The following is a 27102-nucleotide window of genomic DNA, read 5'->3' on the forward strand; positions in this document are numbered from 1 at the left end:
TTAAAAGTTGTCTAAGGCTTAAAATACATGTAGGAATGATTATATATGACTTAAATATAGAGTGAGTATCAGAAACCATTCTGAATTTCACATAAAAAGACTTAAAAGTAATGCCAGACTGTTTCTGCTACCGATGACTAATGACTGATGAGGTCTATCTGACCCAAATGTTACATTTATAATCATGGGAACCAATTAACAGTGTGTGGATTATTTTCTAATAAAAGACAATATTTCGTTTTTATTTCCAGTTATCATCACACAGTTGTCTCATGTTATTCTGTGCTGTGGTGATGGAATCAGAGCATAAAATCATCAACACTATCACTCGGGGATAAAACAATCTTTGCACAATTAAAATGCAGCTAAAATCATCATTATGTGTTTAGTGTTGTAAACAGTTTGTTGGAAGCTCTGTTTTAGATCCAGAGCGGAAATGAAAGTCTGGAACAATAAAATGTCTGCACTGACCTATAAAAATATATAATTCTCTTTTTTACTTGTCACTTTATCATAAACTCAGGACTTTTGTCCATGTAGGGATCCTGTAGGAATGATGACTCCTTTTTTACAGTGATCTGATTGGTCAGTGGTCGGGGTGTTGACAGATTGTGATCTGATTCTCTGAAGTTAACCTGCTCCGGAGAAGGTTAGCTGTTCAGCATAAGTTACCATGGTTAAGAACCCTGGTTAGAAGTGAACCACCGTCGTAACCCTGACCCCTAACCTCAAATCCTGCTTCGTAGTACAGACCTCAGGACTGAAATCTTTACAACTATAACTTAGAGTCTTTCCATTTTCTTTATACTGAAAATTTTAAAGCAAGTCTTTGTCTGGAAACAAAAGAAGGAAAGTTGAAAGTTTAAAGCCTTAAATATTTTTCCAACTTACACTTGAACACTCTTCACTAAGTTTTGTGATGCTTCTCCTGCAAACTAAAACATTGTCCCTGTATTCAGCAGAGACAGCAGAGAGCCTTCATGCTCTTGTCCTTATACACTTTCTACTTTAATAAATGACAATCTGTTTTTGACCATTTCAGTGTTCTACATTTTATATTTCTTCAACAAATTTGCATTAACGAACAGGATAACAAAGCAGCAAGTATTCTGGGTGAGTAAACACTTGCACTGTTGGAGTGTATGTCTTAAAGATTCAATAGCTTTAAATTAGTGCCAATTAGATGATTTGTACATTGCTGTTACTTGGTATTGTGGGTTGAGTCACTAAAAAGACTTTTTTTTCACTGATATGTCTGTGTCCTTAGTAATTGCTTGGCAAAATACAGTTTAAGTTGCGCTGAATATGGACTTTTAAAGGGGCCCCCAGAAAAGGAGAGAGAGAAAAAAGAATGCATTTTTTAAAATAATTAATTATGAAGTGACTTTACTGTAGCTTTCCATTCAGCACCACAACACAAGACTAAAGACTAAAGATCAACAAAGGAACAACCTGTTTTCCCTTCTGTGGCCTCCTGCGTATTTTTCCTGACTTTTAATGACTGATGTCAGCTCCAGTCTTGTGTGATATAAGTGAAGTAGAGATGTTTTTAATGGTTTTAAAATTTTAGCGTTTAAAATAATGTTATCATCAATCTCCCAATATAATTTTTCCTATCTCATTCAATCGCTGATCTTTTCGTTGAACTCATGACAGACTAAAGAACTCAGACATTGTTTTAAGATATAATAAAATACAGCTTTGAAAAATAGTGTCTGAGATGATTTTTCCACATCAAAAAGAAATCAGAAAGTTTTAATATGACATCTTTCTTCCTTTCCTCACTGAAAAATAGAGAATCTGTAACTGCAAATATTTTCCATTTCAAAGATTAAGTCTCCTACTTCATCAAAAAGGTCATTCTCAGTGTGTGTGCACTCGAGGCTTCAAGTTTCCACATCACACTTGTGTAAGCCGTTCACTGGACCAGAAATGGCTCCAAACTGGTTGTGATGTCATAAATCATGTTTGTAGGTACAGGCCTTAAACTGAGATTTAAGCTGAGCACAGAGAAACTTTCCTCCTTTGGCAGATGAATGTGAAAACAAACTCTGTATATACATCATTCTGCACAGAGAAGAGAACAACATCCAACTGAAGGAAGAAGAAGAAAAATATGTTTTGACTAGAGGGGGATTTCAATGTCTGTGGCATTGTTTTATCAGATACACACAAAAAAAGGGAAAGAGACTATAGCAGAGAGGAACACACACAGAGAGAGAGTGAGAGAGAGAGAGAGAGAGAGAGAGAGAGAGAGAGAGAGAGAGAGAGAGAGAGAGAGAGAGAGAGAGAGAAAGAAATCACTGATTTTTTTGTTGAGCAGATGACATCAGATTAATATTTCCTCCTATACAACCTTCCTCATTCATTGCTTTCAAGACAATCTGCATAAAGACGACCCAACATCAGGTCTCACTTAGCTGCACTTCATGTAAATCACATGAACTGTGTCTCATTTACAGATTGCGTCTCATTAAATACCCACTGAATTGAGAAACTGTAGAGACATAAACTTTTGCTCTGATGGTACTTTGTGACAGACTTAGAATTATGTGTGTATTCCAAACACTTGGGGTCTGTTTTCCTCAAAGCAGGTTTGTAGAAATTGAAATGATAAAAAGAAATTTCCCATTTCAGGAGGCTAAATCATTTAATCAAATCAATCAGTACAACAGACTTCAGGAATTAATTAATCTAAATTGTAATTGCAACTGAAATTTACCAACTCATTTTGTGACAGGTGAGATGGCACAGTAGGTAGTATAACTAGTTATACCTTTATTTAGTTATACTAAATCAAAGAAGATAAAGCACTGTGAACAGGGTTCAGGTAAATCACCAAAAGATAAATCTCATCAGTCTCACATCACCCCAGCAGGGTGTTCAGTCATTATAGAGGGCAGAACATCAAGAAAAGTATTTACAGTAAAGCCTCCTGCTGAAGTTGTAGGCAGAGACAAAGGTTTGGACTTAGTGATTCCCTTCACCTGAGGGACAGAGGCTGTTAGGTAGCTCTGTCTGCGCATAGAAAATACAATTACTGGAAAAAGTGGTAACTGAAAAAAAAAACAACAGAATGTGATTCCAACTACACATTGACATGTTTGAACAAAACATCACAAGTGTGGAACAAAACAACACACTAAACGAAATTCACAACAGAAAAAAACACAGGTTAAAGGTGAAGAAAAAGCGTCTGGAATAGAGAGTGAACAGAAAAAAGGCACACTATGACCAGAACCATTGGCTCAGGCAATGGCAGAACAGCTTAGTCCAAAATTCCTCTCTGCATTACAATTTCAGATTGGTCTCACAGAAGCAGAGGTCACAAACAAAAAGCAAAATAACCAGCAGGATTATAATAACTGTACTGTTTGTTTGAGCAGAAAGAGAACTTAACCCTGTTATGAATTTAAAGTGTAATCTACTGAAAACAGCAATTACACAAGTTCACAAAGTAGCAGAATTTTCATTGCTAGCTGCAACAGTAAGACAGCAGCACCTGCAGAGAGCACAAAAACAGCAGGCTCCTCAACCAGAGAGATTAGATGAGGAATTGATAGGGGCTGCAGGGGAGTCAGAGTGTTAAACAGGATATCAAACAGGATGATAAGCCTGGTAGTGTCAATAGCTCAGGGCAAATACACCCTCAATGTACCATGTTGATAGCAGGAGATAAGCCTTGGAGTCTGTGGAAGATAGCAAAAATGTATAAGGAGGCTCCAAACCACCTAACCAGGCCACAACAGTTCCTGCACTGGCAAACAATAATTTGTGCTGGGGAGATGGCATACAACAGTGAGGTGAGGATAATCTGAGAATGATGAGACAGTGGCTAGAAGGGCCTTGCAAGGAAGATGTAATCAAAGTGGTGAAGAGATGTGCAGATTTGTCAGAATTTACTACATGTCTGCAAAAATGCTAGTAATGCATGCAACAAGTGTGGTAAGAGAGGGCACCGGGCGATGGATTATAGGTTAAGGCACAGTCTGAAGACAAATGCATGGAATTCTCAGAATTTTTGAAATCTGGCAGAGATTATCAATAGTCAGTCTCTAGAACAGGACTTCATCAAGTATAATAATTGTTTTAAGTCACTTATGGGAGGATGTTCAGTCCGCAAACTGAATTGTTGTTAGTTGTGGTCGGGAGGGTTCCACAACACAACCAACAACTGTCAATTCAACAATGCTGAATTAATCTGTCTTGTACTGCTGGTAGTGACCTGCTGTCAACTGAAACAATTCATTAGATTTCAAATTCTCCAACAAAAATCAGTGTAACTTCTTTCTGTTTTCAATTTTCAATTCAGTCAGGATTTAGAGCGCATCATAGCACAGAAACAGCACTGGTGAAAGTCACAAATGACCTCCTAACTGCATCAGACAAAGGATTTGTCTCTATACTTGTCCTGTTAGATCTTAGTGCTGCATTTGACACAATTGACCATCAAATCCTTTTGCAGAGACTGGAACATTTAATTGGCATTAAAGGAACTGCATTAACCTGGTTTAAGTCCTATTTATCAGACCGATTTCAGTTTGTACATGTGAATGATGAATCCTCCGTGAAGGCAAAAGTTAGACACGGAGTTCCACAAGGTTCTGTACTTGGACCAATTCTATTCACCTTATATATGCTTCCTTTAGGTAATATTATTAGGAAACACTCCATAAATTTTCATTGTTACGCAGATGATACCCAGTTATATTTATCAGTGAAGCCAGATGAACCCAATCAGTTAAACAAACTCCAAACATGCCTTAACGACATAAAGACCTGGATGACCTGCAATTTTCTACTACTAAATTCAGATAAAACTGAAGTTATTGTGCTTGGCCCTAAACACCTTAGAAACACATTATCTAATGATAAAGCTGCTCTGGATGGCATTACCCTGGCCTCCGGCACCACCGTAAGGAATCTGGGAGTTATCTTTGATCAGGATATGTCCTTTAACTCCCACATAAATCAAATTTCAAGGACTGCCTTTTTTCACTTACGTAATATCACAAAAATCAGGCACATCCTGTCCCTAAAAGATGCAGAAAAACTAGTTCACGCATTTGTTACTTCTAGGCTGGATTATTGCAATTCCTTATTATCAGGCTGCCCTAACAAGTCTCTAAAGACTCTCCAGCTGGTCCAGAATGCAGCTGCACGTGTATTGACTAAAACTAGAAAAAGAGATCACATTTCTCCCATTTTAGCTTTGCTACATTGGCTTCCTGTAAAATCTAGAATAGAATTTAAAGTCCTTCTCCTAACTTACAAAGCCCTTAATGGTCAGGCACCATCATATCTTGAAGAGCTCATAGTACCGTATTATCCCACTAGAACACTGCGCTCCCAGTATGCAGGCTTACTGGTGGTCCCTACAGTCTTTAAAAGTAGAATGGGAGGCAGAGCCTTCAGCTATCAGGCTCCTCTTCTATGGAACCATCTACCGGATTCAGTCCGGGGTGCAGACACCCTCTCTATGTTTAAGAGTAGGCTTAAAACTTTCCTTTTTGATAAAGCTTATAGTTAGGGCCGATTAGGCTCGCCTTGGATCAGCCCTTAGTTATGCTGCTATAGGCCTAGACTACTGGGGGACTTCCCATGATGCACTGAGCTCCTCTCTCCTCCTCCTCCTCTCCATCTGTATGCATTCATGTAACATCAATGCATGTCACTAACTTTGCTTCTTCCCCGGAGTTTTTTGTGCTTTCTCATCTCACAGAAAAACCTGACTCCCGGGCCGAACCTTCGCGGTCCTTCACAGTCCTGATGGCATCCTTCCCTGGCTGTTGCTGCTTGTGCTTGTTGTTGTTTGTTGTTGTCATTGTTTTTCTTCTGTCCCCCCTCCCCCTTTCCCTCTCTCTTTCTCTCTCTCAACCCAACCGGTCAAAGCAGATGGCCGCCCACCAAGAGCCGGGGTCTGCTTGAGGTTTCTACCCGTTAAAGGGGAGTTTTTCCTTACCGCTGTCGCCAAGTGCTTGCTCATGGGGGAATTGTTGGGTCTCTGTAAATTAAAGAGTACGGTCTTGACCTGCTCTATGTGAAAAGTGCCTTGAGATGACTTCTGTTGTGATATGGCGCAATATAAATAAAGATTGATTGATTGATTGAATTTTTGCCCCATCCCTCTTATCCCAAGAATTGAAAAAAGGGAAAGAACTTTCAGTCGAAACTTCTCCAATGACAAAGCATTCTCAAATGAAATTTGAAAACTGATTTAAGACTAACCAGTAATAACATGCAACCACCAATCACCCCCTAAAACCTCTATATACTCTTTGGAAACGTTTTGATCATTGTCAAGACTTTCTGCTCTTGGTTTCCAAGTGTGTCCACATACTTTTGTGTACTTTCACTCTAAGACTGTTTTTTGTTGTTCAGGCTAAGTTCCTTACTTCCAGTTAAGGGAAATCTTAATGCTAAAGTACACCATACAGTAATGTTTTGCACAACAGTATGCCTTCTCAGAACAGTGGAAGTTGTCATAGCAGCATATTAATGCCTATGGTTGTGGAATGAGATGTTCAACAATAATGGGTGTCGTGTTGGGTGTCCACATACTTCATACTACAAACAACATAAAATAAAATGTGACTAAAATGTACTCAGTCTGCTGCAGAACCCCCAGGTACCTCTGCTTATGATCAGAGACTGCTACCATCTACAGTAGCAGCAGCTATACTGTTGAAGCTGGGCATGATTTTGGAATGCTGTGCATTGGATAATTATTTATTTATTTATGTATTTAAAGGGACAATGTACAGTGTTAAACATAAATGTTACAATTTGATGTACTGTACCAGAATAAGCTTATAACTAATTTTCACCTGCAGTCCCTTAGGCCCACACCTTCTAACAGTAATAATAATTAACAATAATTTAGTCACCTTGGGATATAAAGTTAACTGGCATAAATCTGTTTTACTGCCACTCAATGGCAAGACAACTGACCTCCAAATTCAATATCCCTATGATACAGAGCATCAAATACTTAGGAGTGTCAATCCACCCTTCAATTGTAAACATTGGGGGAAAAAAACATCTACAAGGCACTCATGACAGAGGTAGAAGTAGAGTTACAAAAATGGAAACCTCTCCTATATATATATTTATGTATGTATTTATTGGGACCGTATTTCCCACCTTCTTCTCTCAGTGCTGACCTAAATATGACCTCTGTAACTGCACAAATTAGAAAAGGTTCCTAATAAAATTACTAATTGTTTACCCATGATTGATCACACACATGCAATGTGGATAAATAAATTCATCATAATTACTGTGGTGACAATGTCCCCACACATGATCTTAGGCTGTGTAATTAGGTGTATCCAGCAATAGTGTCTGCCATTGGTGACCACTAAACGAATGGTAATGATGCTGGGTGTGGACAGTTCTGCAGCTGCATGGGAGTTAATTGATCTTGAAGCAGACATAATAGACTTCTGAATCATTTGTAATGATTGAGCATATTAGGGATTTATAGTTGAACGCTGTGTTAACAGGACTATTTTGAAGGTTCCACGCTTTGCTGCAGTGTGATGATTTCTTTTATTTTTTTAGACAAAATCATTCAAGCAATTTAGTTATTGTATGCACAATGTTTTACTTTCTTATTATATTTGTAATTATATTCACTCATATGATTTATATGATTTGTTATGTGATTTGGTTTGAGCACATTTGGGATGTTTCCTCTTTCTGAGGTTTTGCCAAAATGTGTTGCTTAGCAAGCGTAGTTAGTCACATGAGGTCTTTTGCCCATTTCTAGTCAGTATTAAAGTTGGTTGTTTGGCCATGTGTGACCTATGACTTACAGTATGTCTGCTGATCTGATCTGATTGGTTTTGTTCGCATACAGTATGCTGTTAGGCTGTATGATAGAACGACTAGGTCATACTGTAGTGTGGTGTAGTGGTGAAGTTACTTGCATGTGCTTGATGTGAAATTGATGGCTGATTTTGGGTGGAGTACCTCTACCTTCAGTAGAGGCAACACTTATGCTCATCCTAAACTCTTTCCATTCACTTTGAAGAATATACAGATTTTTCGGTTTTAATATTCAGTGTTTTATATTTCAACAAGCACACATGAAGCATTATTTTTTATTTATGTATTTATTGGGACCATGTACAGTGTTAAACATAAATGTTACCATTTGATGTACTGTATCAGAGTTAGCTTATGGCTAATTTTCATCTGCAGTTCCTTAGGCAGGTCACGATTAAAACATATAACAGCACAATAACAAACAGTACAAAGCAAAAAACACACAAGACACATAATACAAAATACAAAGCTACACACAATAACATATCACATACACTCACAATGTCAACTAGAAATGGCTAATGTAAGCTTGTCAAATTAAAAGCAAGATTATTTGCATTCATGAGAAGACCATGAGATGACATTTAGAGTCAGTAGTTACAAAGCTGAATAGTTTTTAGCAGACTTTTTAATTTGGTTTTGAACGTACTGATGGAACTGCAGCTCTTCATATCATCAGGTAGGACATTCCACTGAGTTGTGGCTTTCACAGAGAAAGCTGACTGCCTCATTGCAGTGCGACAAAATGGTATAGTACAATCTTGAATAGAGGATATTCTGGAGGATCTAATAGAAATTACTGAACTTAATGACACAAAGTCACGTAGTGGAGGAGAAGCCAAACCATTTAAATTTTTATAAACTGGGCACAAATTTGAGAATAATCTAAAATTGTCAAAGCCCAGTAAATTGTATTTCTCCAGTGCCCTACAGACATGGCTTTTTGCCCAGAGTTTTTAGAGTTTGTTTGTATAAGTACTCAAAAGGTCTTATAGCTGTTTCTCCAGCTTGCCCCCAACATGTGATGCAATAAGACATATGGGAAAGAATTATAGCATGCCTAAATATCTTGGCTGCATCCAAAGAGAGACAGTGTTTAATATGTCTAAAAATCTAAAAGCTGTACTTTATGGTTTTAACCGATTTTTTAAACATGTTTCTTAAAGTTCAAATTTGGATCCAGTGTCACACCATGATATTTAAAATCAGTGACTATGTCAATCCTTTCATCTTTGATGAGAATATCAGCATTAGGGGGTTGTACCATGGTTTTAGAGAAAAACATATCCTTTGTCTTGTTTACATTTAGACTCAGACATGATTGATCAAGCCAATGTGTGATCCTTTCCAATGCAATTGTTAGCTTAGCAGCAGCTAAGTCAGCTGTTTTTGCATATGTGTACACAACAGTGTCATCTGCATGTTTGCAGTTCTACATCATGATGCTATTGAGGGAGATCATTAATATATAGACATTATAACATTAATCCTTGTGGAACACCCATTGTGCACTTCATGTTACTGGACAGTGGTTCACAAACTTCAACACATTGTATCCTTTTAGATAAATATGAAGACATCCATACCAGTGCTCTAGATGAGACGTTAAGAGAGGTTCGATATTAAAACATTATGATTGACTGTGTCAAATGCTTTATGCAGATCTAAAAATACAGCACCAACTACTCCTCCTTTATCAAATCTTGATTTAATTTGCTCTATTAAGTGCAAAGTAGCAGTTTCCGTGGAATGATTTGATCCAAAGGCAAATTGCATAAAATGTAGACCAAAATTGCTTGTATTAAAAAATGTTGTCTTTGTCTTCTCTCACACTAACACAGCTGTGGCCATGTCCCCAAACAGAGCATAGCTGGACATTACAATGACACGGAGGAGGGTTCATCCACCTCCACAGCTCAATTTAGCACAGTAAGACTTTGTTCTTACTGCATTATAAATTATAGGACTGCTAACTGAAATTATGAAGTATAGCATTATAGGTGTACTTCGAGCATAACATAATGTCACTCTTATCTGCTACAGTGAAGATGTTCTACAAGGTTCATTTGTAAGAGCAAATTAAAAAGTGCAGTTGCCAAATAGAACACGTCATACTGCAGATAACAAAGACAACTAGAAATATAGCTAGTGGAACACCAGTTAAAGGTGGGTACCTAACGATGGATGATTTTTTTGCTTTTGTAATTTCAAATTTTAAAAATATTTAGGCATTTTATCTTTTTATTGGCATTAAATGAAATGTTAAATGAACTGAAAATGAATGTGTCTTCATTAAATGGCTGCAGGTAAGTAGTGTTGGGTTAACTGGATAAATGTTTTGTCATATTCTATCTCTGACAGCTCTCCCAGTGGAAAATATGATCGTCCCCAGGATTGTTCACAAATTCCCGTGAGTTGCTTTCTCCTCTAATTGTGGCAACATTATGGACCATGACACATGTGACCATAATGTCACATGGACCCTCTGAGGGGACCCTGATCCTGCACAGGCATTAGAACAGGGACTTGAGCCTGCTGATGGTCATCTCAACCCCGGCTCTAATCCTGCAGTGTCTCATCAGGTTCAGAGGTCATTGGATCATCATGAAGACTTCTAACTGAGAGAGAGTATACTTTTGTCAATCATAAAATTTTAATAGTTATGAGTTAAAGCTCTCTGGCTATTGGAGAAAATAGCCTGATGGACATTGTGAACAAATGCCAGATGTGCCGAAGAAGTGGTGGGTCTAATGGAGTCACATTCATGTACGAGGATACGAGTTTGACTTCCAGGCTGGCCAGCTACGGCTTGACTTCCTCAAAGCTGGGGAAAGTTTCCCCTGGTCTCTGCATTTGTCTTGCTTCTACCGATGAGGGCATCTCTCCTCCTACCGCCAAGACCTTTATCGGACTTAGTCACCTGTATCCCCTGATTCACCAACCCCTGTCATGTCTTGTCCTGTCTTAGGGTCATGTTTTTGTTTTTCCCATACCACATTTCTGCATTTCCTGTTTTATTTTGGTGTCTAACTCTCTTCTTGTTTCAGATCTACCTCTTGCCCTTGTGTGTTTCCCGCGAAGGATGTAAAGTAAGTTATAGATTCAATGTTGCCACCTTTGTCTATTCAAACCAGAGAAGTATTATGGTGGAACCACCAACTTATCCCTACTCTGCTCCACTCTGCTCCTACAGTTAAAAGGATTTGTGTCACAGTTATGCAGAAAAGAGGACCCAAATGCAGAAACAACAGGCAGGTGACAGGAACTGAAGAATAACGATTATTTATTTATCAGACTCTGGTTACTGGCAGACAAAAGCAAAAACAGAACTGGCTGACTTGAAATATGAGGAGCAAAAAATAACAGCCGCAAACACTGAGATACATTGACTATGAACTGACAAAAAACTCCATGAACAGACAGATATTAATACACAAGGAACTAAAAACAAGACAAGACACAACTGGAGTGGGGCAGTCACTGAAAAAGGAGGGAAACACAAGGATTGTGCCTCTTTTATACATAGAACCTGCATTATAGCTGTAAAGAGGATCTGCCTTTGAGCCACCTTTGCTTTTTTACACAGAACCACATAAAGCCGCCTCCATGTCTGTTTTTAAATAGCACACTGGCATTCAGGACTCAGAGGCATGACAGAGATCAGACTGATCAGAGCTGTAAACTCTGCCATGAGGGAGGACAAAGACGCTACTAGGACAATGGCAGGAAGAGAAGCACTCCTTCTTACTTCTTGGCAAATGCGCCGTCATAATAGCAATCCACCAAGGTGCAAGCGCACCTGGCTCTTAAAGGGAATGGGAGATGACACTCTGATTGGTTTATTGCATGTTACACTGAAAACACACCCATGATTAATTAGGAGACCATGGACAACCCCTTTGAACCATGCACCTGGCACATCGACCATTTTTCCTCTGTTAAAATAGCAAAAGTGGATTTGGACACACCCTAAATGCAATTGCACCATGCACTTCAGACCATGCGCTTTAGATTGTTAAAATAGGGCCCTTTAGGTCATATATAAGACGTGCTGACGTGCTACGGTAAGCGTATTGTATCATTTCCGGTTTGCCGACTGTGTATACTGATAGCGTTGTTGCTGCTCTCATCTCAGTTGATTTTCCTATATATATCACATTACTGTGGATTAATATCTGCTGTATATTTAAACTTTCGCTAGTTTTACACAAGCACTCTCAGCGCTTTTCTCTTAGCGACTTTTCTCGCTAATCGCACAAGTTGTTAGTCACTTTAGCTCTGCAGCTAGCATTAGTAGCTAACTTAAACTAAGCAGTTAGCGATGGCTTCTCTCTCTGCCTCTCGTTCTCCTGCTCTCTCTTGCTCGGTATGTCAAATGTTTAGTTATTCCTCTGCCTCCTTTAGTGATAGTGGTACGTGTAATAAGTGTAGTTTATTTGCAGCACTGGAGGCAAGGCTTAGTGAATTGGAAGCGCGGCTCCGCACCATGGAAAAACAATCAGCAGCTAATGTAGTTAGCCAGCCCCTAGTATCCGGTGTGGGCCGAACTAGCGTAGCTCCCACTCCCCAGGTAGCTCCCGAGCAGCCGGGAAGCCAGGGCGGCTGGCCGACTGTCTGAAGGAAGCATAGCCCTAAGCAGAAGCCCACGATTCACCACCAACCAGTTCATGTTTCTAACAGGTTCTCCCCACTCAGCGACACACCCGCTGAGAAACAAACTCTGATTATTGGCAGCTCCATAGTCAGAAACGTGAAGTTAGCGACACCAGCAGCTATAGTTAAATGTATTCCTGGGGCCAGAGCGGGCGACATTGAGTCAAATTTAAAACTGCTGGCTAAGAATAAACGTAAATATGGTACAATTGTCATCCATGTCGGCGGCAACAACTCCCGATTACGCCAATCGGAGATCACCAAAATTAATGTTGAGTCGGTGTGTACATTTGCAAAAACAATGTCGGACTCCGTAATTTTCTCTGGACCGCTGCCTAATCTGACCAGTGATGACATGTATAGCCGCATGTCACAATTCAACCGCTGGCTGTCGAGGTGGTGTCCAGCAAACGATGTGGGCTTCATAGATAATTGGCAGACTTTCTGGGGAAGACCTGGTCTGATTAGGAGAGACGGCATACATCCCACTTTGGATGGAGCTGCTCTCATATCCAGAAATATGGCCGAGTTTATTAGTAGACCAAAACCATGACAACCCAGAGTTGAGACCAGGAGGCAGAGCTGCAGTCCTACACGCTTCTCTGCGCTTCCATTAGAACAGTTACCCACCCAAAACTACATAGAGACTGTGTCTGTCCCCCGACCACTTAAATCAATTAAATCCAAAGTAAACAAAAGAAGAGTCATTCATGAAAATCTAGTAAAAATTAAAACCACTACTGCAATAGTACAACAAAATAAGATAATTAAATGTGGACTCTTGAACATTAGATCTCTATCATCTAAAGCTGTTTTAGTAAACGATTTAATTTCAGATCATCATATTGATTTATTTTGTCTCACTGAAACCTGGCTGTGTCATGAAGAATATGTCAGCCTAAATGAATCCACTCCCCCCAGTCATATTAATACTCATATTCCTCGAGACACTGGCCGAGGAGGAGGAGTTGCAGCCATTTTCAACTCAAGCCTAATCATTAACCCTAGACCTAAATTTAATTATAACTCATTCGAAAGCCTTGTTGTTAGTCTCTCTCAGCCAACCTGGAAAACTTTACAGCCAGTTCTATGTGTCATAGTGTACCGTCCTCCTGGCCCGTACTCTGAATTCCTATCGGAATTCTCAGAGTTTTTGTCGTATTTAGTCCTTAGTACAGATAAAGTAATTATAGTAGGTGATTTTAATATTCATGTGGACGTTGATAGTGACAGTCTCAGCACTGCATTTATCTCATTATTAGACTCAGTTGGCTTCTCTCAGTGTGTAAATAATCCCACTCACCATCTTAACCACACCCTAGACCTTGTTCTGACTTATGGGATTGAAATTGAACATTTAATAATTTTTCCACAAAATCCTATTTTATCAGATCATTTTTTAATAACTTTTGAATTCCTATTACTGGGTTACACACCATTAGACAAAAATGTCCTCACTAGATGTCTCTCTGATAGTGTTGTAGATAAATTTAAGGAAGCAATTCCATCAGTACTGAATTCACTGCCATGTCTCAATACTACAGAGGACTCTTATGTTAACTTTAGTCCCTCCCAAATTGATAATCTTGTTGATAGTGCTACAGGCTCACTAAGACAAACACTCGACTCCATCGCCCCCTTAAAAAAGAAGATAATAAAACATAAGAGGTTAGCTCCATGGTATAACTCCCGAACCCGCAAATTAAAGCAAACATCGTGAAAATTGGAAAGGATTTGGCGTTCCACCAAAGTAGAAGAGTCTCGCTTAGTCTGGCAAGATAGTCTTAAAACATATAGGAGGGCCCTCTGTAATGCCAGAGCCGCCTATTACTCAGCATTAATAGAAGAGAATAAAAACTGCCCTAGGTTCCTTTTCAGTACTTTGGCCAGGCTGACAAAGAGTCATAACTCTATTGATCCATGTATTCCTATAGCTCTCAGTAGTAACGATTTTATGAGCTTCTTTAATGATAAAATTCTAACTATTAGAGACAAAATTAACCACCTCCTGCCCTCAACAAGCACCGTTGTCTCCCCAAACACAGGCACCTTAGAAACAGCAGTAAATCCTGACATATATTTGGACTGTTTTTCTCCAGTAGACTTGTCTGAACTAACTTCAATGATTTGTTCAGCTAAACCATCAACCTGTCTCTTAGATCCCATCCCAACTAGGCTGCTTAAGGAAGCCTTACCCTTAGTGAGCACTTCTTTACTAGATATGATCAATCTGTCTTTAGTCTTTAGTAACAGGCTATGTACCACAGCCCTTTAAAGTAGCTGTAATTAAACCACTTCTTAAGAAGCCTACTCTTGATTCAGGTGTTTTAGCCAATTATAGACCTATATCTAACCTTCCATTTCTATCTAAGATCCTTGAGAAAGCAGTCTCTAATCAGTTATGTGACTTTCTACATAACAATAGTTTATTTGAGGATTTTCAGTCAGGATTTAGAGCGCATCATAGCACAGAGACAGCACTGGTGAAAGTCACAAATGACCTCCTAACTGCATCGGACAAAGCATTTTTCTCTATACTTGTCCTGTTAGATCTTAGTGCTGCATTTGACACAATTGACCATCAAATCCTTTTGCAGAGACTGGAACATTTAAGGCATTAAAGGAACTGCATTAAGCTGGTTTAAGTCCTATTTATCAGACTGATTTCGGTTTGTACATGTTAATGATGAATCCTCTGTGAAGGCAAAAGTTAGACACGGAGTTCCACAAGGTTCTGTACTTGGACCAATTCTATTCACCTTATATATGCTTCCTTTAGGTAATATTATTAGGAAACACTCCATAAATTTTCATTGTTACAGATGACACCCAATTATATTTATCAATGAAGCCAGATGAACCCAATCAGTTAAACAAACTCCAAGCATGCCTTAATGACATAAAGACCTGGATGACCTGCAATTTTCTACTACTAAATTCAGATAAAACTGAAGTTATTGTGCTTGGCCCTAAACACCTTAGAAACACATTATCTAATGATATAGCTACTCTGGATGGCATTACCCTGGCCTCCAACACCACTGTAAGGAATCTGGGAGTTATCTTTGATCAGGATATGTCCTTTAACTCCCACATAAATCAAATTTCAAGGACTGCCTTTTTTCACTTACGTAATATCACAAAAATCAGGCACATCCTGTCCCTAAAAGATGCAGAAAAACTAGTTCACGCATTTGTTACTTCTAGGTTGGATTATTGTAATTCCTTATTATCAGGCTGCCCTAACAAGTCTCTAAAGACTCTCCAGCTGGTCCAGAATGCAGCTGCACGTGTATTGACTAAAACTAGAAAAAGAGACCACATTTCTCCCATTTTAGTTTCGCTACATTGGCTTCCTGTAAAATCTAGAATAGAATTTAAAATCCTTCTCCTAACTTACAAAGCCCTTAATGGTCAGGCACCATCATATCTTGAAGAGCTCATAATACCGTATTATCCCACTAGAACACTGCGCTCCCAGTATGCAGGCTTACTGGTGGTCCCTACAGTCTTTAAAAGTAGAATGGGAGGCAGAGCCTTCAGTTATCAGGCTCCTCTTCTATGGAACCATCTACCAGATTCAGTCCGGGGTGCAGACACCCTCTCTATGTTTAAGAGTAGGCTTAAAACTTTCCTTTTTGATAAAGCTTATAGTTAGGGCCGACCAGGCTCGCCTTGGATCAGCCCTTAGTTATGCTGCTATAGGCCTAGACTACTGGGGGACTTCCCATGATGCACTGAGCTCCTCTCTCCTCCTCCTCCTCTCCATCTGTATGCATTCATGTAACATCAATGCATGTCACTAACTTTGCTTCTTCCCCGGAGTTTTTTGTGCTTTCTCATCTCACAGGAAAACCTGGGTCCCGGGCCGAGCCTTCGCAGTCCTTCACAGTCCTGATGGCATCCTTCCCTGTCTATTGATGCTTGTGCTTGTTGTGATTGTTGCTCTCCTGTCCCCCCTCCCCCTTTCCCTCTCTCTTTCTCTCTCTCAACCCAACCGGTCAAAGCAGATGGCCGCCCACCAAGAGCCGGGGTCTGCTTGAGGTTTCTACCCGTTAAAGGGGAGTTTTTCCTTACCGCTGTCACCAAGTGCTTGCTCATGGGGGAATTGTTGGGTCTCTGTAAATGAAAGAGTACGGTCTTGACCTGCTATGTGAAAAGTGCCTTGAGATGACTTCTGTTGTGATATGGCGCTATATAAATAAAAACTGATTGATTGATTCATTGATATAATAATATCTACATGCATTTTAAGCCTACTTTTAATGTTTGGAAATCTTTCTAGTGTTTCTACATCTTCTTATTCTGTTGTATGATTACAGGCTGTCATTTACATTTCACTTTGTTGAATATAACTTTTTGCTGTCCTTAAAATTGTTTTTTTCCGCAGGTACTTGGTATCACTGTTTCATCTCATATCATATGAAGTACTTCATTTATGGTTCTGATGATGTTGTTCGTAATTAACAACCCCAACTCTTTCACATGAATGTACTTGTAGCTGGTAATCCCAGAGCTGACTGAGCTAGTTGATAGCCATAGTTTTGTGATACCGGTTATCCAGGATGGCCAATGCTAGGCTCAGTGAAGCCAGCTCACCCACAGAGAGCCAGACTAAGTTGAACTTGCTTCGTAGTACACCCCTCTGGACTCAAAGGAATAACAATACCAAGCTCAAGCACTACATAAAGAAACACAAATTGCAAATGTTGTTATCACAAACAATGTGTAACCCAGAGCACATTCAAAATACACACAAAGCAACACCAAAAAACCACAAAACACAAGACGTCCAGAAACAGAGTCGATGGCAATTTGTCCCTGGCACAGATCGAGTATGTGGTAATATTTTTATTCAAGAAAAAGAAATTGAATGGGCTGCAGTTGAAGTGGATCATTGACCAATAACCAAGGTGTTGAAAGAGGCATATTCCCACTGGATGTCTAGAAAGTCTAGAACCCACTGAAGTCTAAAATGGGTAACTGTGCGATTTTTGACCAGGACTTTAACAATGTTTATTATACTGCATAAAACACAAACACATGTGTTACAAAGTGCTGCGGAGGCACAACTTTCAGGAAATTTGCAGGATGATGATGAAGATGAGTCCGTAATCCGTCTGAAAGAAGTAATGTTGCATGTTGGAAATGCCTCATCTGTTCCATTGCAAACAGTCATGGACAAGTTATTTTGCAAGTTTTCACCTCTGAATTCAACCAGAGTTACATTTTGAAGGCCAGCTAGATCTAGTGCTCTTTTTATTGCGATTTCATACCCTCTTGGATTTTCCAGTGCAGTGGGAATATGTAAGAGTTGTTTGATTTTGATATTATCAAATGCATCCCTTCCAGTATTCCAATACTGGAATTCCCTTCATGAAAATACCACTGTTCATGCTTCTGCTCTCAAGTTCCTCTAACTCCACCACAAGCCTTTCCTTTGATATACTTCCAACCCTAGAAATTTTGTATATATGCTACTAAAATATTTTCTCTATTATGTTGCATTGGCAAAAAGTAACCAGGATTAACCAGTAAGCCAGGATTATGTTCACAGGCAACATAAGTTGTAGACAAAAAAGCAATTTGCTTTAGGTTAGTGAAAGATGGTTGAAAATGTTAATAAACATGTGCTTCAAATCACTGCAGACTTTTTTTTCTGTTTTAAACAAAGCTAACCTTAACCAAGGGCTGCCAGTGCCTAAACATAACCATAAAAAGTTTAATAATGCTTTAGTCACTACGACCATATATTGTACTGCAAGATCTGATGTTTCGGTGGGAAAAAAAAGGAAATACATTGTTTTGTTGAACATTTTACACATATTTATCCACATTTTTGTGACTTGCGAGATATATTAATTAACAATTTCTCATGTCAACAGACAATGTAAATTAGGTGGCATTACAGTACGTTTCCTTCAAAACACACTTGCTGTTGCAGTTTATAAATATAATTTCTATGGGGACAAGGTTGGCCCTTCAGTGTTGAAGAGGAAAAAAATGTTTTCAATTGCAAATTGTATGACGGTTTGTAAATCAAGCAGAATCAATCTACTTACACAGTTTGCAGTTTATCAAGTCCACCTTGCTAAAAGTAATGTAATTTAATCCAACAGCATTGTAATAAATCCTACCTTCATGACAGTTCAAATTTTGGAGGATGCAGTTTGTGTTACTGTTAAACAGTATTGTGTTAATTTAAGAGATATATTGTCCTCTTCCTTTATATCAATGGGGGTTGACTAAATATTAGAAACATCTCACCACCAGCTGCCACTCCCCAAAGTTATTCATCACATATAATTCATGAGTTGAATATGTCTTTTTAAAAGCAAATTCAACTTGTCCATGTAGTTGTATGAACCCAGTGTGAATGATCTGAATTGGTGACCAGTAGCTTGGAAACATTAAAAGCAACTGTTGCATTCCAGCTTTCAAGCCAAGAACATATTAATGATTATAGAAACAAGCACTTAAAAGCTTCACTTCACTTTGGAATAATGTTTCCATTTTCCATTACACTTAACAAAGGTGACTTTATAGGTCACCAAACTCCATTACATGTTCCTGGATTGTGTACACTGCTCTAAGATGTTCTTTATCACTAATTGCAATCAGGTGAAATTAATGAAAATACATTTCAATGAATAGATGTGGAGTGAAATGCAGAATGAAAGAAGAGGGAGAATGTGTATGATGATGAATAATTACACTATGAAATACACTTCTTAATACTCTATTTAATTCATCATTTTGACACCTTAGAAAAGAGACCCAACAACAATCAAAACTACATTTTCACTTCTATTGGGAGGAAAAAAAACAAACTTGCTTATCTGTAATGTATATGTCCATCTAAAGCCTTCACAAATATGAGTGAGGAAAATCTACTTTGATTTATGTGTTCTGTTCCCAAAGCAGCACATTGAAATGATGCCATTGAAAATTGGAGGTGTGGGGACGACAATAGGGCAGGTGGGAGAAAAAGAATGAGAGATGAGAAAGAAGCGAGTCCAAGAATAAAGGAAAGGAAAATGGATTTTAGCTGAGGAGTGTGCGTGTGTGTGTGTGTGTGTGTGTGTGTGTATGTGTGTGTGTGTGTGTATGTGTGTGTGTGTGTGTGTGTGTGTGTGTGTGTGTGTGTGTGTGTGAGAGAGAGAGAGAAAGAGAGAGAGAGTTTGAGTGTGTGCAGCAATTGAAGGGTCTCATTATTTTGAAGGAGAGGAACTTCAAAGGAGACTTTTCACACAATACATTAGCCTCAGCTAAACTGAAGGGTCCAAGTATAAGGCATACACACACACACACGACTATCTTACCAAAATGATCAAATAATAGTCATCTGACTGAGCATGTTTGAGTGACTGAATATTTCTGAAAGTGAGAGGTTTTCTGCAATTAAGGCTCTTAGATATTTTCATCTGGGCAATCCCCATCTGCTCCTGACAATAAAAAGTTGTCATTTGATGTTTGATATTTGCCTATCTGGGTGTTATTTTCTTATGTTCCTCCATTACAGCTTCTGGTCATGATAATGTTTTCCATGTCACCTCCAGTGTAGACATTTGGGAAGTAGCAGGGCATAGAAATATGGATTTACAAAAAACTTTAGTTTAAAAGGATAATTTTGGTTTATACCAACTTGGGTCTTACTGAGACTATGTCCACACTAAGCTGGCTAAATTCGTAAATGCCCTTTTCTCTCTGTTTTGGCCCTCTGTCCAGACTAAAACAGTGTTTTTCTCCCCCAAAAACTGAGCTTTTAGAAGCTACAGAGCTTGTAGAAATGCTGTCATATCACTGACAGAACAGATGGTGGCAGTAGCATGGCATTTCATTGGAAGAGGAAGAAGAAACCCAACAACAATAACAACAATGGCGGACGACTTCATGAGAGTGTTCTCTTTATTGTTGACTTTGACAGCTTGTTTAAGAGTTAAACGTAGCTATCTACCACCTTTCTCTCAATTAAATTGTTGTAATCTGCTCACAATAAACAAGACGCTGTGGAAACTGAAATAGTATATCATTTCTTCTTTGCTGATTTTCTGTGACTCACTTGCTCATCAGTCCTCCACACATGCCCAGTAGGAGGATAATTACCCATTCTGGAGTTTTAATGTGGATGGAGGTATCTGCAGAAATGATCTGCAACTCCTGCTGTGGACGCATGCCATTTTTGCTCAGAAATGGTGTTTTAGAATTTAGCTGGCTTAATGTAGACACAGTCTGAATTAGGGGTGGTTGAAAATAAGCAATTTACATAAGAAGCTGTTTTTTTTTTCGATTTTGAATCATTCACTAAGGTCAGAAATAGACTTTTGTAATAATGCTAGTTAGTAATGTTATGGCGATGGTACAAAAAAGGCAGAACTCAAGTATAAGGGCAGTGGAGCACCTGGACAGTGTACAGCACAGACAGGCTAGAGTTATCTTGATACACATGCACAAAAATATAGTCACCTCCAAGAGTGCTGCCTTTATCTTTACATTCTGCAAAATCTGAAGTTCTCCTGGAAGATAAGTTGGTGTCAGCCAAGGATGGTTCAGCCCAGATCTACCTATAAAGTGAACATGATGTACACAGGCAAGTGTGTGAATAACAGTGCTTGGATTGCAAATGCTTGTGTATGGAACTGTGCTTAAAAAACAAAAATTACATCTCAAGCCTTACAGAAACAAAGCAGTGTTCATGCATAAATTAAATGAAATGGGAAGTTAGTTTACATTCGAGCTTTTTCTTTTCTCTGATTTTCCTGATGAATATTATCAAGGGATTTTTCCAACTGAACAGCTGTTAAGTCATGATTTGAGGGATAGATTGAGGCATCTTTCATATATTTTTTCCCAAGTAAGAAAGGACATTACCCCTATTTGCAATGAGTTCTGTAGTGGTTATCCTCATCTATTGTAAATATATTTTATTCTGTGGATGAGAAAACAATCTTTTTTTTTTTTGAATAATTAGACACCCTGGTAACATAAATGTTATGCACACTGGTCTTTGACTTGCATATCATACATTTGCATATCTTGTCTGTGATCTATTTTTGTCCAGGTAGGTTGTCTATAAGTACTCATATTGTCTTCTTTACAAACAAGGGCAGACATGCAGATGATAACTATCCTCAAGCACACACAATAAACCAGCTTTACCAAGATTCTGCTTCCTCAACAATCCATAAAAATGTTTTGTATTATATTGGGCCCAAATACCTCCCAATGTTCAGACCATGTGTACTGGAATAACTGGAAGACTGAAGCAGTATAGGGAAAGAGATCTATATACAAAGAGGAATGCAGGCAGAAACTGTATTTCTCCTGGGATGTAGTTGATCATGTGGCTGGCTTGGGGTAATCCTCCAGGTAAACATTACTTGTGGTCATATGTGGATAGACTATAATCAATCAATCAATCAATCTTTATTTATATAGCGCCATATCACAACAGAAGTCATCTCAAGGCACTTTTCACATAGAGCAGGTCAAGACCGTACTCTTTAATTTACAGAGACCCAACAGTTCCCCCATGAGCAAGCACTTGGCGACAGCGGTAAGGAAAAACTCCCCTTTAACGGGTAGAAACCTCAAGCAGACCCCGGCTCTTGGTGGGCGGCCATCTGCTTTGACCGGTTGGGTTGAGAGAGAGAAAGAGAGAGGGAAAGGGGGAGGGGGGACAGAAGAAAAACAATGACAACAACAAACAACAACAAGCACAAGCAGCAACAGCCAGGGAAGGATGCCATCAGGACTGTGAAGGACCGCGAAGGTTCGGCCCGGGAGTCAGGTTTTTCTGTGAGATGAGAAAGCACAAAAAACTCCGGGGAAGAAGAAAAGTTAGTGACATGCATTGATGTTACATGAATGCATACAGATGGAGAGGAGGAGGAGGAGAGAGGAGCTCAGTGCATCATGGGAAGTCCCCCAGTAGTCTAGGCCTATAGCAGCATAACTAAGGGCTGATCCAAGGCGAGCCTGGTCGGCCCTAACTATAAGCTTTATCAAAAAGGAAAGTTTTAAGCCTACTCTTAAACATAGAGAGGGTGTCTGCGCCCCGGACTGAATCCGGTAGATGGTTCCATAGAAGAGGAGCCTGATAGCTGAAGGCTCTGCCTCCCATTCTACTTTTAAAGACTGTAGGGACCACCAGTAAGCCTGCATACTGGGAGCGCAGTGTTCTAGTGGGATAATACGGTATTATGAGCTCTTCAAGATATGATGGTGCCTGACCATTAAGGGCTTTGTAAGTTAGGAGAAGGATTTTAAATTCTATTCTAGATTTTACAGGAAGCCAATGTAGTGAAGCTAAAATGGGAGAAATGTGATCTCTTTTTCTAGTTTTAGTCAATACACGTGCAGCTGCGTTCTGGACCAGCTGGAGAGTCTTTAGAGACTTGTTAGGGCAGCCTGATAATAAGGAATTGCAATAATCCAGCCTAGAAGTAACAAATGCGTGAACTAGTTTTTCTGCATCTTTTAGGGACAGGATGTGCCTGATTTTTGTGATATTACGTAAGTGAAAAAAGGCAGTCCTTGAAATTTGATTTATGTGGGAGTTAAAGGACATATCCTGATCAAAGATAACTCCCAGATTCCTTACGGTGGTGCTGGAGGCCAGGGTAATGCCATCCAGAGCAGCTTTATCATTAGATAATTTGTTTCTAAGGTGTTTAGGGCCAAGCACAATAACTTCAGTTTTATCTGAATTTAGTAGTAGCAAATTGAAGGTCATCCAGGTCTTTATGTCGTTAAGGCATGTTTGGAGTTTGTTTAACTGATTGGGTTCATCTGGCTTCATTGATAAATATAATTGGGTATCGTCTGCGTAACAATGAAAATTTATGGAGTGTTTCCTAATAATATTACCTAAAGGAAGCATATATAAGGTGAATAGAATTGGTCCAAGTACAGAACCTTGTGGAACTCCGTGTCTAACTTTTGCCTTCACGGAGGATTCATCATTCACATGTACAAACTGAAATCGGTCTGATAAATAGGACTTAAACCAGGTTAATGCAGTTCCTTTAATGCCAATTAAATGTTCCAGTCTCTGCAAAAGGATTTGATGGTCAATTGTGTCAAATGCAGCACTAAGATCTAACAGGACAAGTATAGAAACAAATCCTTTGTCTGATGCAGTTAGGAGGTCATTTGTGACTTTCACCAGTGCTGTTTCTGTGCTATGATGCACTCTAAATCCTGACTGAAAATCCTCAAATAAACTGTTGTTATGTAGAAAGTCACATAACTGATTAGAGACTGCTTTCTCAAGGATCTTGGATAGAAATGGAAGGTTAGATATAGGTCTATAATTGGCTAAAACACCTGAATCAAGAGTAGGCTTTTTAAGAAGAGGTTTAATTACAGCTACTTTAAAGGACTGTGGTACATAGCCTGTTACTAAAGACAGATTGATCATATCTAGTAAAGAAGTGCTCACTAAGGGTAAGGCTTCCTTAAGCAGCCTAGTTGGGATGGGATCTAAGAGACAGGTTGATGGTTTAGCTGAACAAATCATTGAAGTTAGTTCAGACAAGTCTACTGGAGAAAAACAGTCCAAATATATTTCAGGATTTACTGCTGTTACCAAGGTTCCTGTGTTTGGGGAGAGAACGGTGCCTGTTGAGGGCAGGAGATGGTTAATTTTGTCTCTAATAGTTAGAATTTTATCATTAAAGAAGCTCATAAAGTCATTACTACTGAGAGCTATAGGAATACATGGATCAGTAGAGTTATGACTCTTTGTCAGCCTGGCCAAAGTGCTGAAAAGGAACCTAGGGCAGTTTTTATTCTCTTCTATTAATGCTGAGTAATAGGCGGCTCTGGCATTACAGAGGGCCTTCCTATATGTTTTAAGACTATCTTGCCAGACTAAGCGAGAATCTTCTACTTTGGTGGAACGCCAAATCCTTTCCAATTTTCGCGATGTTTGCTTTAATTTGCGGGTTTGGGAGTTATACCATGGAGCTAACCTCTTACGTTTTATTATCTTCTTTTTTAAGGGGGCGATGGAGTCGAGTGTTTGTCTTAGTGAGCCTGCAGCATTATCAATAAGATTATCAATTTGGGAGGGACTAAAGTTAACATAAGAGTCCTCTGTAGTATTGAGACATGGCAGTGAATTCAGTATTGACGGAATTGCTTCCTTAAATTTGTCTACAACACTATCAGATAGACATCTAGTGAGGACATTTTTATCTAATGGTTTGTAATCCAGTAATAGGAATTCAAAAGTTATTAAAAAATGATCTGATAAAATAGGATTTTGTGGAAAAATTATTAAATGTTCAATTTCAATCCCATAAGTTAGAACAAGGTCTAGGGTGTGGTTAAGACGGTGAGTGGGATTATTTACACACTGAGAGAAGCCAATTGAGTCTAATAATGAGAGAAATGCAGTGCTGAGACTGTCACTATCAACGTCCACATGAATATTAAAATCACCTACTATAATTACTTTATCTGTACTAAGGACTAAATACGACAAAAACTCTGAGAATTCAGATAGGAATTCAGAGTACGGGCCAGGAGGACGGTACACTATAACAAAAAGAACTGGCTGTAAAGTTTTCCAGGTTGGCTGGGAGAGACTAAGAACAAGGCTTTCGAATGAGTTATAATTAAATTTAGGTCTAGGGTTGATGATTAGGCTTGAGTTGAAAATGGCTGCAACTCCTCCTCCTCGGCCAGTGTCTCGAGGAATATGAGTATTAATATGACTGGGGGGAGTGGATTCATTAAGGCTGACATATTCTTCATGACACAGCCAGGTTTCAGTGAGACAAAATAAATCAATACGATGATCTGAAATTAAATCGTTTACTAAAACTGCTTTAGATGAAAGAGATCTAATGTTCAAGAGTCCACATTTAATTATCTTATTTTGTTGTACTATTGCAGCAGTGGTTTTAATTTTTACTAGATTTTCATGAATGACTCTTCTTTTATATACTTTGGATTTAATTGATTTATGTGGTCGGGGGACAGACACAGTCTCTATGTGGTTTTGGGTGGGTAACTGCTCTAATGGAAGCGCAGAGAAGCGTGTAGGACTGCAGCTCTGCCTCCTGGTCTCAACTCTGGGTTGTCATGGTTTTGGTTTACTAATAAACTTGGCCATATTTCTGGATATCAGAGCAGCTCCATCCAAAGTGGGATGTATGCCGTCTCTCCTAATCAGACCAGGTCTTCCCCAGAAAGTCTGCCAATTATCTATGAAGCCCACATCGTTTGCTGGACACCACCTCGACAACCAGCGGTTGAATTGTGACATGCGGCTATACATGTCATCACTGGTCAGATTAGGCAGCGGTCCAGAGAAAATTACGGAGTCCGACATTGTTTTAGCAAATGTACACACCGACTCAACATTAATTTTGGTGACTTCTGATTGGCGTAATCGGGAGTCGTTGCCGCCGACATGGATGACGATCGTACCATATTTACGCTTATTCTTAGCCAGCAGTTTTAAATTTGACTCAATGTCGCCCGCTCTGGCCCCAGGAATACATTTAACTATAGCTGCTGGTGTCGCTAACTTCACGTTTCTGACTATGGAGCTGCCAATAATCAGAGTTTGTTTCTCAGCGGGTGTGTCGCTGAGTGGGGAGAACCTGTTAGAAACATGAACTGGTTGGTGGTGAACCGTGGGCTTCTGCTTAGGGCTATGCTTCCTTCGGACAGTCACCCAGCCGCCCTGGCTTCCCGGCTGCTCGGGAGCTACCGGGGGAGTGGGAGCTACGCTAGGTCGGCCCGCACCGGATACTAGGGGCTGGCTAACTATATTAGCAGCTGATTGTTTTTCCATGGTGCGGAGCCGCGCTTCCAATTCACTAAGCCTTGCCTCCAGTGCTGCAAATAGACTACACTTATTACACTTATCACTATCACTAAAGGAGGCAGAGGAGTAACTGAACATTTGGCACACCGAGCAAGAGAGAGCAGGAGAACGAGAGGGAGAGAGAGAAGCCATCGCTAACTGCTTAGTTTGAGTTAGCTGCTAGTGCTAGCTGCAGAGCTAAAGTGACTAACAACTTGTGCGATTAGCGAGAAAAGTCGTTAAGAGAAAAGCGCTGAGAGTGCTTGTGTAAAACTAGCGAAAGTTTCAATATACAGCAGATATTAATCAACAGTAATGTGATATATATAGGAAAATCAACTGAGATGAGAGCAGCAACAACGCTATCAGTATACACAGTTGGCAACCGGAAATGATACAATACGCTTACCGTAGCACGTCAGCACGAAGTAACAGCACGAAGTAACAGAGATAGGATAGGGGCCTCCGTTTGCCTGAAAACTTCAAAAAAATGGCATAGTGGCAGGAGTTGTCCAGGCTGCTTTTTGTTGCAGTTTCATCTAGTATCTATAAAGACTGGGTGCCCATTGTCATTGTTCAGATGTTTGAGACTATTTAATTTGGTGGCACATGTGTTTCACATACTAAATATTTTGTTCATATTAGCACGTTATTAATTGCTTTACATTAATTTCCATTTGAAGGGAAATCAATCTTTTCAGTATAAAACTCTCTCTGCCTGTAGGCTTAACAGAGAGATCTGAGAGGTTTATAGCTCACACCTCTAGGCGTCTGTAGTATATATAGGTTCTAGGGTT

The 27102-nt window shown here is 39.4% G+C and overlaps 1 protein-coding gene and 1 pseudogene across 1 annotated transcript; one reads left to right on the forward strand and one right to left on the reverse strand.

Moving 5' to 3' along the window:
* Window positions 1-11927: 11927 nt before the first annotated feature.
* LOC137193364 (uncharacterized) lies at window positions 11928-13517 on the forward strand (annotated as a pseudogene).
* Window positions 13518-25148: 11631 nt separating this feature from the next.
* On the reverse strand, window positions 25149-26617 carry LOC137193544 (uncharacterized). The gene has a single exon (XM_067604755.1). It carries the CDS (start codon window positions 26456-26458, stop codon window positions 25574-25576), a length of 885 nt encoding a protein of 294 aa, XP_067460856.1. The 5' UTR covers window positions 26459-26617; the 3' UTR covers window positions 25149-25573.
* Between the last annotated feature and the right edge of the window lie 485 nt (window positions 26618-27102).

This window comes from Thunnus thynnus, chromosome 12 (genome assembly GCF_963924715.1).
Source record: "Thunnus thynnus chromosome 12, fThuThy2.1, whole genome shotgun sequence".
In the NCBI taxonomy this organism is placed as follows: Eukaryota; Metazoa; Chordata; class Actinopteri; order Scombriformes; family Scombridae; genus Thunnus; species Thunnus thynnus.